The following is a 15470-nucleotide window of genomic DNA, read 5'->3' as shown; positions in this document are numbered from 1 at the left end:
AGATGCTGATAAAATTGCCAATTGTGTGAGAATAAGATAGGGACCTTGAATTGTAAGGTTCACTGAGGTTGTGGCTACTAAGATATAATAATCCTTATTGGGGGCAAAATAATGCTATTGGGTTTCGGTAATGTTGAAACAATTTTTTTAGCAGACTAGGTATGGAGATCCAAATTATAAAAAGATTCCTTATCTGGGAAATCCCAGGTCCCAAGCATTCTGGACCAGCTCCCTGCACTAGAAGCAACGGATTTCCAGTATAAAAAACAGAAAATAGGCTCTTAAAGTTACCAGGTGCAGCTTTTTGCCGCCCCTGATAACCTATGGAACGCTGCCGCTTGTGGCGAGGACGGAGCAAGGGCACCCTGCGCTTTAGGGTTGCCACCTGTTCGGTTTTTGCCTGGACAGCCCACTTTTCAAAAGGGCCCTCAGGGTGAAAACTACCTGTCCCTAATCGCTTTCTTACCTGTGGGCAGGGAACAGGGGACATGGGTGGGGACAGGGGGCTGGCTAGGAGATTCCATGTACCAGACCCCACTTTTTGCAGGAGTGGGGTCAGTGCCAACTAGTTACGCCACTGGGGTGTGGTCTTTAAAAACACTGTGTATTTAGCTATTAGTTGCATTTGTACCACAAACATTTCTGCCACTGAGGGGGAAGATTACTAAAATTTTCAGACTGCACAGGTCTTATTTCAGCGAATAACAGCCCATACCTACTGCTGAAAAGCTAAACAATTGCAACGGTTTGTGGACTAATTGCTTTGTTGGCTGGTACAACTGCCTTTCTGTCTGGGATATTCCTGGCATCTGCTGGGGCAAAATAAACATGTTTATGTCGATTCCCGGCTGCAAACTGCACAGGAACCATGACTCCGGTGCAATGGATTTGCATTGGAATTTTGCTTACAATTATAGAACAGCCAGAGGGAGAGGGTCTATAAAGCTGGCCAGGCTTTAGCTCCTCTTTGCTTCCTGCAGTTCTAATTGGCCCAAATTAATGGCACAATGCACCGTGTATGGCAACTCATAGGGGATCCATCCTTTGTCAAATACCATGGAGATCAGCCTTTTATTATTTAAAAAGCTATGATTAAATGTTGTCTTGAAATTTAGTCCAAACTAAACTTAATCTATACTCAACAAGAATTTAATCGGATTTTGACATTCCACTTACTCATAAATTAGTCATAAATTAGATTTTTGACTTAGTGGTAAGCCAAGATCTCACCTTTTAGGAGGAGCTCTACAGAGTTAAGGGGCTAATGTAACAACAGGCCCAAAGTTTGCTCCATGTCTAGTAATCATTTAGATGTTGGTTTTTAATCAGTAAATGCTACCTACTGATTGGTTCTGTGGGTTAGTAGAACAGACTGCACCTGTTTTCACATTGCCCACTATGGCTGAAGGTGGCCAAATACAAACTATGCTACCCGCTAAGCCAGTGGTTATCATGGTTTTTCAGTTCAAACCCCACTTGAAATTTCTCCCTTGAAGCTTCAACCTTTGTTCAGGGACTTCTTTAGCTCAAAAAATAAGTGCAGAAAATATCTGTGATAGTTTTAAGAATTTCTCAAACAGCAAATAAATATCCACCCCATTTCTCAGACTATCTAGTAGGGGAAAAGGCCAATCCCAGCCCCACAGTTTGGGAACCACTTTTCTAACCAGTGTTGGGGACAATCGTTTAAGTGCTCCTGAAGACCATGCAAAATACAATAATACTAATAAAAGATTGTATTGTCTTAAAGAAGCACCTCCCCTTTCTAAAAAAAATAATTATTTAATTAAAATTGATTACAGAAATGTTTACAAGAGGTGGGTACAACATTTTATATTTATATTTTTGTTGGTATTATATTTTTGTCATGTGACACAATATATTTTCTGCACTATTTCTGGACCTGTTTTTCCCTGACTATTAGCAGCTTACAAATGTCGTCAGGAGACTCCTCCCAGGTCGTTTGGGTCAGTGATGCCACTTAGCAACAATCTCCATAACCCGCTTGCTATAGAAATGATCCCCCAGCGCTGCCATAATGCACTGTAATGAACCTCACATCACAGTCCATTGAATTTATTGAATTAATCTGAATCATTTGTAAACATATTGAGATCTCTAATCTCCAGCACATTTTCTTATGAGAAACTGAGACGTTTATGTCATTTGCTTCACTGATGGTCGTGAGAGGCAGAAATCATTATGACAGCAGCGAGTAGCATGTACAAATGTGTAATCATAAAAGGGCCCATGTATTTATTTTAGTGCTGTTAGCTTCAGGCTTCGTTTATCATAAACAAATATATACATATATGAAGAAGGAAAAAATTATTTTGTTTTAAAAGATTTGTTTTTTGTGTTTCTGGGGGCAGGGCCACCACCAGCAGGGCTCTGGCATGGAGTGCTTTCCAAACGGGGGGCCCAGACTGCATTAAAATAGGGGAGGGGGGCCAGGAACAGAGCCAGACCCTCACTCCTGATGGCAACCCTGTCTGGTAGTGTGGTTGCCTAAGCAGTAGCCCATCTGTCAGCACAGCAGCTAGGTCTCCCTTATCTGCAATCTCCTGTCTTAGACTCCTTTAGGTCAGGCCTGGATTTAAGGTGGTGAGGTCGCCAAACGAGTGGATCGCCTCCCGATATGCCCACCTAGGGTGAGCGATATCTGGCATAGGCACTATCAGATCATGGACCACATCAACGGGCAGAAAATCAAATCTGCCCAATCAAATTCTGACCAATTTTAGGCCAGATGTTGGTCGGGTAGGCCCGTCGGGGGTGCCCATACATGGGCAGATAAGCTGAAGGGCCTGAATCTGCTGCTCCATACCTTGCCCCTCACTAATACATCGCTAACACAGTTGACGCGATATCATACCTCGTGACACTTAAAGCCTAGAAAGATGGACATGGTTAACTACTGCGCCACACGGCGCCTAAATTATGAACATGGCCATCTTTTAGCCACACCCCCAATAGCATGACCATAAAAAAACGTAAAAATAAAGGCATGACAGTGCTAGTAAGATCACTGCAGAAATGGCCAATGAGCACTCAATTAACTCCAGACATGCCAGTTAGATCACTGCAGAAATGTATAGATACAAAGCACTACCTACAGTGGAAGGGCGGTGGCAAGCGGGACATTTCAATGCTCAATTGCAGCCGCTGCATATGTTACTGTAAATGAGGTCTTTTATGTACTTGAAACATCAGAGCCTACTTTGAATCTCAGTCCAGATGTGCTAATTCGGGTCTGATCCACAGAAAAGTCACAGTGTCCCTTTAACCAAAACCTGGGCTATTAACAAAAGTCAGAGTTTGGAATGAAAAATTCAAAGGGAATTCCCAGTCCTGGGAATTAATTGGAACAGAACTGTGCTGACTGTACATCAGTGCAGAATAATAATAATAAATTAAACAGGTACAATGATATTAATCCCACAAATATCCAAGAAATCAATGATTGCTCAGTTATTTGCATGAGGAACTATTAATCACAGTTCTAATGAGTTCTTCCCAACCATATGTTCTGCAATATTTAAAGGAGAAATGCCGTCTGCCTCTTTAGTGGGTCACCCAGGACCTTCCTCCCCACATATCGAAAGAGGGTGGAGCTTTTATAAACAAGGAGAGCACATGTTAGATGAATTAGGGTGTGGCCTGCATACCTACAGGGCATATGGAAAGGTACATAAGGTAGGTTGGTGACATCAGGGACAGGGTTATGACGTGAATGGCGGTTGACCAATCACCACATCACTCCTAACAGGGTACGTCAGGCCCGGTCTTCCTAATTTGGAAACCAATCAGCAGGACACATTTACTGGTCACCTGTTTAAAAGCAAACATCTTATTGGTTGCTATGGGTTACTGCTCTTGGGCAAACTTATGGCCTTTTATAGCATATGGGGGCTAAACTCTGGAATCGTGTTCTAAAAAAACTGCATTATGGGTAAAAATATGGCAAATTGCTCACCTTGCACGCTGTACCTGCATTTGCAAATGAGCCCAAAACTATAAGTAGTAAAGAAGGCCCTGCCCAATGAAGCTTGCAATCTAAAAGAGAATTGTAGCTTAGCAACAGATGGAGGGTCACAGGGTGAATGCTTCCCTGTGGTATCTCAGCCTGACCTTGGGCAATTCTCTCAGCCTTAAGTAGCAAATATTAAATTATAAGCCTGTCAGCGGGGCGCCGCTTTGGATGAGAAATCCATTGACAATGACAGCACAGTTTGAGAAAATGAATAAAAAATTTGATTGTACTAGGCCATTATCTGAACTAAGCAGCAAACTGCGCAGCCACGTTATTTGCTTTTATAAACGAACCCAGTATCTCTAAATGAAACATGCCGGAGTTACACTGACACCTATTAATGACAGGAATATGCTTTCAAACTTTAAAATAATTCGCCAAAAATGAAGTCTATATAGAAAGAACACAAACAGGGGCACTATATTAGCACAACAACACATGGAAGTTACAGGGGTAGGTAACTACACTATTTTCTTATACGTGGGATAATGTTTCTGCCAGAACAGTGAATAATGAATTGAAATTCGACTTTGCTTAGCAACTAGCACAGATCTGTGTGGGCTTCTCTTGTGGAAAGATGCCCTGCCTTCCTTTGCTGTGGCAGATAAAGACTGAGACATGACTTATTCTCTCCCGTGGAAACAGCCAGAGGATTGCATTACAGGCAGGGCAGGCTGTGCATGAAACACAAAATGAAGATTCACCTCACACACAGTGTATTGTGATTGTTCACTTCAAGCATATATATTTCAGTTGTATAGACTCTAATTGCAGTGTGGAAATGTTATCAAATATGAGCTAATTTTAGCCAGCATTCCTCAAGGCTGTCTGTAGGGGGTTCCAAAAGGTGCCTATAGTAGCAATGGGGGGGGGGGGATAATAGCCTCTGGGAAGGGACTGTGGCTGTGGGATAGCAGGTATAGTAGGGAGAGATGGTGCCTATAGTAGCAGTGGGGGGATAATAGCCTCTGGGAAGGGACTGTGGCTGTGGGATAGCAGGTATAGTAGGGAGAGATGGTGCCTATAGTAGCAGTGGGGGGATAATAGCCTCTGGGAAGGGACTGTGGCTGTGGGATAGCAGGTATAGTAGGGAGAGATGGTGCCTATAGTAGCAGTGGGGGGATAATAGCCTCTGGGAAGGGACTGTGGCTGTGGGATAGCAGGTATAGTAGGGAGAGATGGTGCCTATAGTAGCAATGGGGGGATAATAGCCTCTGTGAAGGGACTGGGGCTGTGGGATAGCAGGTATAGTAGGGAGAGATGGTGCCTATAGTAGCAGTGGGGGGATAATAGCCTCTGGGAAGGGACTGGGGCTGTGGGATAGCAGGTATAGTAGGGAGAGATGGTGCCTATAGTAGCAGTGGGGGGATAATAGCCTCTGGGAAGGGACTGGGGCTGTGGGATAGCAGGTATAGTAGGGAGAGATGGTGCCTATAGTAGCAGTGGGGGATAATAGCCTCTGGGAAGGGACTATGGCTGTGGGATAGCAGGTATAGTAGGGAGAGATGGTGCCTATAGTAGCAGTGGGGGGCTAATAGCCTCTGGGAAGGGACTGGGGCTGTGGGATAGCAGGTATAGTAGGGAGAGATGGTGCCTATAGTAGCAGTGGGGGGATAATAGCCTCTGGGAAGGGACTGGGGATGTGGGATAGCAGGTATAGTAGGGAGAGATGGTGCCAATAGTAGCAGTGGGGGATTATAGCCTCTGGGAAGGGACTGTGGCTGTAAGGTTAGATGATACCTATAGTAGCCATAGCTCTTTTGAGCCTTGCCTCCCACCAGCCTAATAAATTATTTAGGCAAGCCAAGTGCTGAGGGACACTCACTGCTGACAATTAGATGCTCTTGCTCATCAGCATATGAGCAACTACAGAGTCAAAAAGACCCTATAATATATTGGGCAAACATTGCAGGCATCAGGACCTTGTCATCCTTACCTTCCCACTGCTATGACCGCTGACTACTTGCTTTCTATCAGCCTGACTACTCATATAACAGCTTCATTCCATTGGAATGAAGCAGCACAGCAGGAAAAAATAACGAACTATTCAAAGTTGCTGTGCTTCAATCTGCCATCCATTTACCCCAAAATTACAGGCTTCACATCTTATCAATCAGATTGTGCCATTGCATGGAGAACTACTCAGCACCACATTTAGAAAACTAGTCATGGTATTAATAGAGTTTTGCACGGGACTTTATGTATAAATAAATATATATACCGTATATAAATAAATATATATATATATATAATGCAATAAGATGGCCAGGCTCATGGTTCCCAATCTATAGTTACATAGGGTTGAAAAATGACCAGAGTCCATCAAGTTCAACCCATCCAAGTAAACCCAGCACACACAGCTATACTTACCAATCTATACACTCACATACATAAACTATAAATACAACCACTAATACTAACTGTAGATATTAGTATCACAATAGCCTTGGATATTCTGCTTGTTCTATGAATCTAAATAGACTGCAAAAGGTTTGTGCATCCACCACACTGATTCTTTAATAGCCCTACTATATGTACTAGAACTTTATAGTGATGGTTTCTGTTTTCTCTTATTTGTATTATCAGGTGGCCCTAACAATTGAAGGCCAGCCACAAACTGCCTCCCAGTGTGCCTAAAGCTTACTACACATTCGTTTCAAAGTGAACTCATCTGTTAAAATGCTGTGAGTAAGATATTCTGTGCTTTAATTAGACCCAGCAATGGCTCTTTTCAGAAAACAAGTAGGTTCACTGGACAGATGGAATAGGCATTTCAGTCTTCATCTGTCCTACTATTTCTGTGTTTAAGTTAAGAAAATGTATTTAAGCAGCATGTTAGTGGAATAAAATCCCGCTCTGCTCAGCAACAAAATACCTCCTAAATTATTAATGAAAAGAAGTAAAAAAAATACAAGTTATTCTTATTATGTCCATCGAGTATTAAACCCCCACATAAAGGCCTCCTCACCTTTAGCGTTTTATCACAGGGACCTACTGACCTGGGGTTGATATGTCCATTTTGGTAAATTTTTGGATACTGGGGTGAATATTTACAATGGCGCCAAGCAATGTTCCCTCTTTACAAGCCATGTAGTTAAATAATGTACCGCCCATATGTAATAAAAGGCACAAAGTTTGCCCAGAAGTAGTACCCCATAGCATCCAATAAGATGTTTTGCTTTTAAACAGCTGACCAGTAAATGCTACCAGCTGATTGGCTACTACTCCTGGGCATACTTAGCGCCTTTTATTACATAACCCCATTAGTGTTCACCAGCGGCCCAAAATTAGCCATATATTAGAGATTTGTTTGGACAGGCAATTTCCACCTTACAGAAACTAACTATGCATATAGGGCTACCGTGGGGGGACTGGATCCCAGCTGTTCTGGCCCAATGAACCATTCAACTTGCAGACTGATCAGTTGGATAAAAGACAAGTTGGTCCATGAATAGGTATTGACCGACATCACAAGGACCAACATGTCAGTCACAGGGCCAGTGAATCTGTGAATGCCCTAAATATGGTATTTATTAAAGCCTGTGCTGAAGTTCTGAAAATCTCTATGATTTACGGACAAATGAATAATAAACTGAAAAAACATCATGATATGTATTTGTTCAATGTGGTGGCATTTAAAGGCATGTCGGCCCATTCTAGGCTCCCTAGAACCAGATATAAAAAAAATAAGCTGAAAAAGTATAATATAGCAACACTTTCTACCAGCGACTTCAAATTCTCTATTCATTAGAATGAATATACCGAAATGTCAATGTTACAAAATGTGCTTTTAGAAAAGGGCATGTTGCATGTGTTTCAGCAGGTGGAAAACAAAATGTTAGGGTATAATTCACAACAGCTCATTTTAAAGCACTTGTGTATCTTAAAAAAGAATAAATGCGCTACAATAAAGTATAAGGATATTAAATGTGACCATGGAGGTTAGGGCCCTGTACGAGGGAACCCTGCAGGCAGCCCTATCAGTCTAGTTCCTATCAGACTCCTTATACCCTTACAGCCTACATTAGGTGAATATTATTCTATATTCGAGATATGCTTGAGTTTATAACAGAGGTTTTTAGACTTTTTGGGCTGAAGAAGCCCTTACTGCGCTGGATTGACCCATTGGAACACAGGGAGAAATCCCTGCAGGGCCCAGGCCTTTGTAGATGGTATGTAAGGCAGGAAACATCGGCAAGCAGGGAAGGATGGATAGTTACCAGTAGGGAAGGGTAGTCGATGGTAGAGGGGCCCTGAGGTAAGGTTTCCCCTTCAATCTGACACTACCCCCTTACCCTATAACAAAGTGGCAGTGCTATGAAAATGTGCTTTGCTATTCTCTGAGGGGTATCAAGGAAAGCAAAGTAATCTTTGGATCTTCCATCCTGCCCTTTGGAGCCCACTTGTGTTTGGTAACATCTGGTTTACCCTTAAATTAAATAAGCCTAGAAAAGCTATATTTATATACTGAACTTATTGTAGCCTAAAGGTTTAGCATCTCTATAGTGGTAATGTAGTAAAGTAGTCCCAGGAGCTACCCATCTTGAATTCTGTTAGGAGTGTCAGTGGCACTGCACATGCTCAGTGTGCTCTGGGCAGCTGTTGAGAAGCTGAGTTTAGGGGCTGTTGCAAATTATCAAGCAGATAATGTGGTTCGCCTGTCATATGAACTGATGCTACAGGGCTGATTATTACATTTTGATGCTAACTGCACTGGTTTCAGAACTACCATGTACTAATAATATGATTTATTTACTAATCAGCCATGTATTCTGACTATTATATTCTATATATACAGTATAGTGAGACATTTATATTCTATATATACAGGATAGTGTGCCATTTATATTCTATATATACAGTATATAGTGAGTCGGTCCCTAAGCTCAGGTAAGTGACAGCAGCACAGAGTATGTGCAGTGAATCAGCAGATAAAAAGATTGAGGGCTACTGGGGGCATCTTTGGGGGCACAGATCTTCCCTGTTAAAAGGCTGGGGTTTCCTTGGGCTGGTACAGAAGCCCAAAACATAATGTAAAATATTTATGCCCTACTTCTTTAGTTAAGCTTTAAGCGTTAATTAAAATAGTGCCAAACTGTTAGCCCCACATATTCCTTACCGCTGTGGATATATTAGAGAGGAACATCTGGGAATCCAAATAAATCATTGGGGGGCAATGTTTTGGTGCTTCAAACCCTGGGTAAGGAATTTAGCCAAGGTTCTGGCTGTGTATAAAGGTGTCAGAAGCTCAGAACTAAGTTTTTGGTGTGTCACTTTGGTTGGGTCGGGAGAAGTTCTCTGCTGCTCCAGCTGATTTCTCCGATCTAGAACTTCTCTTCTTTCTAAGCTCTTGTACTTAATGTTCATCACTGTGAACGTTATTGTCTCTAACAGAATAAAGTCTAGAATAGCTGACTTGTACTATGCAACCCTTGCCCCTTTTTTACTCTTTCACAGTCTACACCATTTAGCAGTCCATCAAAATTTGGACACTATAGCGGGATTTACCAATATACAGAACAGAAAAACTCCGGGTCCAGGTGCCAGCGGGCCCTCCTAAATTGAAACTTTTGGCCTATTTCATGGTCATTCATTAACTTTCTATGGAAACAAAAAGGATAAATAGATGTAAGAAGATATTTTGATGTAAATACTGTAAGTAAATAAAAGAGACTAGAAGAACATAGAGGTTGAGTGAGGAGAAAAGGAAATATAGTTTGGAGAGTGGGACTATGGTGTAAGGTTCTGGTGGGTACCTGGCATTCCATTCCGACGCTGCGGAAACTTTAGGCTAGAAATTCCAGTTAATTTTATAAATATAATGCATGTGAAACCCCCATGGCAAAAAGCGGATATAAAAACACTAACACAATGTGAAGCCACAATGAGGATGATAGTGATAGTGACGCGGGTACAGTTACCAAACAAGTGGCAAAGTAATAGAAAGTGACAGACAGAGAAGAAAAAAAATGTGACTCACAACAATATGCTAAAGGCAAAGTTACTCATGCACACACATAGGGCTGGAAATTCTACTGCGGGATTGGTATAATCGGGGAAATAAAACTGACGAGCCAAAAAAAAACATATCAGGTATATATCAGACCCAGTTAAAGAGGCCTAAAGCTCTCAATCAGGCACAAACAGGAAGACTGTAGTTAGTATGGAATGCTGAACATTACACCTGGTGGTAAATGGTGACAAAAAGGCCTGGTGGTTACTGTGAAATATGCATTTTCCAATTAGGGCTACGTTATCTTATCGTCCTTTGTAAACTGTCCCTCTATACAATTCATATATTTATATAGGGTTTGACATTAATCAGGAACACTGTCTATATACTGCTGTAGGATGCTCTGCCCTATATAAAGGCATATGACTGTTATACTGTGCCCCACAGATATCAGCCCTGAACAGCTGATGGTGCAGCCCTTGCTTAGCCCCTCCCATTTATTGTGTTTCGCTACATTACTAGCACTGAATGAGAGGAGTGACAGAACTGAGCAGAAAAGCTTCAGGAGACTCTTCCTTGCATCAGTAACATAAAGAAGAAGGAAAGTTATAATTAATGGGGGTAGCCAAATGTTAAAGGTATGAACAGGGCTTTTTACATGTAAGCAGCAAGAAGCCATAAAGTGCCAACAGGCAACCAGGGTTGAGAGAGAGAAAGCAGGAAAATAGTAAGAAAGAAAAACTATAGGGAAAAGAGGACTTTAAATAGGAAAGAAAGAGAGAGAATGGCACACATAGAAAAAGAAGGGTAGAAGGGATACTGTAAACGCAAAGGGAAAAGGAAAAGGATACAGAGAAAAAAAGGGAGGAACGGGGGATGGGGTGGTCTGCTTCCTCTAGTTGTACAGTCTTCAGGCAGAAGACGCCGGTAGGGGGTGGGCAGAAGACATCGGCAGGGGGCGGGAAGTGGGCAGGTTGGGGGCCGGGTATGGATTGTTGTGCACCAGGCCCCTCTGAAGATTTTTTTGCAGGGGGACCCAGGGCACACTAGTTACGCCACTGAAAGAAAGAATAAAATAGGATATAGGGAGAGAAGGGGTAGTGCGGGATAAGAGGAGTGTCAGAATAAAAAGGATGAGGGGCAGATTAGGGGAGAAGGAAAAGTAGAACGGTTAAAAGAAGAGAAAGCGAGCAGAAAGGAAGGGATAAAAGGAAAAGAGAAGAGAGGGGAGGACACAAGTAAAGGAAAAAGGTGAATACAGGTATAGAGAGGGGAGAACAGGAGAGAGTGGGAGAAGAGAGGGAGAAATAATGGGGAAAGAAAAGTTAAAAAAAGAAGTAGAGATACCGTATATTACAAGTCACACTGGAGTTCCATCATCTGTATACCATGGCCTGATACCTACATGATCACACAACTATGTCTAATAACCATGTATTTACAAGTGGGGATAATTATTCCTTTTATACTGTATTAGGACCCACAGAGGAAGAATCAGAATAGACTTAGAACAAATCCAGTCATCAAAAAGAATATACAGAATACACCCTCAGCTCTACCCCATAGGAACATCTAATGGATTCCAGGGCATCCAGGCAAAGTCTCCACATCTCCCTCATCTCTCTTATCAACGCACAACAGCTAAAATGCGAAGGTAAAGAAAATATAAATCTATGTTCAAGCTGTGTCTGTTCTGATGGGTGAAGAAAAGGACAGATACAAGAAAGATAGACAGATAGACAGATGATAGGGAGATAGATAGATAGATAGATAGATAGATAGATAGATAGATAGATAGATGATAGATAGATAGATAGATAGATAGATAGATAGACAGACAGACAGACAGACAGACAGATAGATAGATAGATAATAGATAGATGATAGATAGATGATAGATAGATAGATAGATAGATAGATAGATAGATAGATAGATAGATAGATAGACAGACAGATAGATGATGATAGATAGATGATAGATAGATAGATAGATAGATAGATAGATAGATAGATAGATAGATAGATAGATAGATGATAGATAGACAGACAGACAGACAGATAGATAGATAGATAGATAGATAGATAGATAGATAGATAGATAGATAATAGATAGATAGATAGATAGATAGATGATAGATAGATGATAGATGATAGATAGATAGATAGATAGATAGATAGATAGATAGATAGACAGACAGATAGATGATGATAGATAGATGATGATAGATAGATAGATGATAGATAGATAGATAGATAGACAGATAGATGACTACACCCACTAGGCCATCTAATAAAGCAGAGGCCTAAGCTGCTGCAGAACCTTCTTGTGATGGGTGCATTTATAAGGAGCGCTAAGCCCTTGGTCACCCAATAATGATCCATGAAGCCAACCAGGGGAACAGTCTCTGAAGGGAACATGCAAGCACACGCTAGTCCATCTAATTTAGCATTAAATATATATCTGCCACCTCTAATTGCCCATAGATATTCATGTATCTCTAGCCATCCGTGACCGTGTGACTGGCCGAACTAGGAACCTTATGAATTGCAGCTGGAGCCATTTATATGTGGGTCGATTTACATGGGATGCAATTTTGCTGACCTGACTATTGTCGATCCACGTTAGAGCGCAGGCTCTCGGATCACTAATTAAACATTTATTGCCCTGAGATGCACCAAGCCAAAGGGTTTCATGACCGAGCGCTTTCACTGCTCTGCTGTTACACGGCTCCACCATTGTCAGCTCCTCACATACGATCCTCTCTGCTCATCAAGCTCAGGGCAGAGGGAACCACAAATAATGTGCCCCTTCCACCGACCCGACACTTTAACGCCTGGCTTTGCATTTATTTGTCTCAATAGACAGGCACTCTGCTGAGCAACCATTAACTCCCAGCAACCCCTGGAGGGGGGGGGGGGAGTTGTAATTTGGCTGTAGGGCGACAAATACCAGGGTTAAGGTTTTATAGATAAACCAAAATTTATTAAATATTAATTGACTGAATCTAAAAACTGACCAAATCAAAGAAAATCCCCATGATATTCAGTCTCACAGGATTTATTAGGAGGTTGGGTACCATTTCTGAAGTGAGTAGTTTATTGGTTAATTATCCCCTATGTCATTTAGATTTCCTCACTTGGCCACTCTGCAGTAAATAACCCCTTTCAGTGGGTCAGGGCAGGACCTGTTCCTAACTGCCCTAAGCCAATGCTGCTGGACTCTCCCATCTGCCCCCCCAATGCATGATACCCAACACAGTGGGAATTATAGACTGGCACACACGGGGGATACCATGACAAGACACAGTGTGGCTGGCACAATTGGAATCAAAGTGACAGAGAGGGGGCACAATATTCACAACACTGAGGGGGGGGGGGATATTTGGGGGGCTGGTACCTTCAGTCACATAGTTGTGATCCCGGAGAAAGCTGTGGTTAATTTTTCGCGTGTCCACGTCCTCGCCCATTGACAGCAGCGGCACTCAGCATGCCTGTCCCCAGCGGACTGATGAAATGAGCAGAGGTCGTTACAAGAGCGCCATCCATAGTGCTGCTGCCTAACGCGGGAAGGGAGCGCAGCCAGCCCCGGAGCGCACCATCCTGATACGGGGGGGGCACCGCTGCGCAAGCAATAGGGACCCGCCGGGCTGCTCCGATCGCTCACTGGGCACCGTCCTCCTCCCTTCCTGCTGGGGGATGCTCGCTTGGCTTCCAGGCGATCGCCCACTGCGGTAAAAAGCAGCCGTGAGACTGGGAGAGCAGTGTGCGACTTGCCTGCTTGCTGCTGTCATAGGCTTGTGCTGCTGCATCAGAACTCGCCCCTCCCAGGCACATTGATCTGGGCCAAGCGCACCAGTCACTGGCTGCATCAGGGGCTGCTACTGCTACTGCTACTGCTGCTACTACTGCTACCGGGGAGCATTACACTGCGGGGAAAAGGGGGCTCAGGGATGTGTGTTACTGGCCAAAGGTCTGCTTATGGGGCAGGACACCAAGGGCATTTGCACTGGTCCCTGGGGGGGTTGTTATTATTATTATTATTATTAACATTTATTTATAAAGCACCAACATATTCCGCAGCGCTGTACAGGGGCGGGCTATGCCTACCGGGCGCCCTAGGCAACCCGGTCGGCCACCTCGCCCCTGCACCTTCCTCATTCGCACCCCCCCTTTGACGCACATGCGCAGTTGAACGCGGGGGGTGGGGTTCGTGTTGCGATTTGATGGAGCATTGCCCCCTCTGCGTAAGGACAAGCGGCGGGGGCAATGACTAAAGAGCACGGACTAGGGGTAGGCAGGAGAGGCTTCATGGCGCCCCCCAATTGGTGCTCCCTAGGCAGCTGCCTCTTCTGCCTACCCCTGGCGCTGTACAATAAGTGGGTTACATATATTGGACATACAGAGTAACATATAAAGCAATCAATAACCGATACAAGAGGTCAGGGCGGGCCAAGCCAACAGGGCAACCTAGGCAACCTAGGCAACCCCGTCGGCCACCTCGCACCACTCCCCATGTGCTTTAGCGCACATGCGCAGTCGCGGGGGAGGTTCGTGATTCGATGACAAGCGGCGGGGGCAATGGCTAAAGAGAGCAGACTAGGGGTAGGTAGGAGAGGCTTCTGCCTGGCACCCCCTGATGGTTGCACCCTAGGCAGCTGCCTCTTCTGCCTACCCCTAGTTCCGGCCCTGCAAGAGGTGAAGATAAGGGTTGAACAATTGGCATATATTGTGTAACAGTCGCATACATATCGGAATTCTATCCCAAGGCACCCCTAACTGAAACCAACTCAAATATTTCGGGGGCCTCATTCTTGTTGAATTGCCAGGGATCTTTTTTTCTCTACAGGGTAGCATTATGGGAATTGTAGATTTTATTTAGGGGTACCATTATTAATATCAATAATGTGCATTTAATAAGTACCAACAGCAATGTACAATAAATGAGTGTATGCTTTAAACACACAATTCACATACAAAGAGTGGCCCATGCAGTAGGTAAAGACAGCCTTGATCCATAGAGCTTACAATCTAAAAGGAGGCAGAAAACACAAAGTGTGGGGGTATCCAGTGTCTAGGTTGCAATATACACTCAGCATTATGAATTTACAGTATTTATTACTATACAGAGGATAATGAGATTTCTGGAACTAATTTGTACCTAAAGTCGTGTGAGTGTGATCTTTTACTGTGACTGTCACTACACACAACTAAGTGTCACACATTATACTTGTTGTGGGAAATACTGGGAGTTGTAGCACAACAACAGCAGGAGGACATTTCAGCTCTGTGTAAACATACATTTTTATTAAATCTTCTCCAGAACAGCCTAAAAAAAAAGTGTAGCTGCACCATCTGTTGGGTACAAGTGATGTGTATCGGCATGTGTGAACTAGCTCTTTTGGTTTGTACAGGGCTTAGACATGTTAGTGGGGATACAAGGCAGCAGAAATGCCACCTATACCCAATTGCAAGGTTAGAAGTGCA

The 15470-nt window shown here is 43.2% G+C and overlaps 1 protein-coding gene across 3 annotated transcripts in view; it reads right to left on the bottom strand.

Annotated features, from left to right (window-relative positions):
* The window catches only part of ppp2r2c (protein phosphatase 2 regulatory subunit B, gamma), a 90566-nt gene extending 76767 nt beyond the window's left edge, over positions 1-13799 (bottom strand). For all 3 annotated transcript variants that reach the window (XM_004911243.4, XM_002938267.5, XM_031895334.1), the window contains exon 1: positions 13384-13799. Coding sequence is in view for 2 of the 3 variants with exons in the window: in XM_002938267.5 (XP_002938313.1) it covers positions 13384-13453 (70 nt within the window). In the remaining variant the exon portion in view is untranslated. The remainder of the gene's footprint in view (positions 1-13383) is intronic.
* Positions 13800-15470: the final 1671 nt, after the last annotated feature.

Source organism: Xenopus tropicalis, chromosome 1 (genome assembly GCF_000004195.4).
Source record: "Xenopus tropicalis strain Nigerian chromosome 1, UCB_Xtro_10.0, whole genome shotgun sequence".
In the NCBI taxonomy this organism is placed as follows: domain Eukaryota; kingdom Metazoa; phylum Chordata; class Amphibia; order Anura; family Pipidae; genus Xenopus; species Xenopus tropicalis.
Note: the sequence above shows the minus strand (reverse complement) of the source record. Positions and strands in the feature narration are given on the sequence as shown.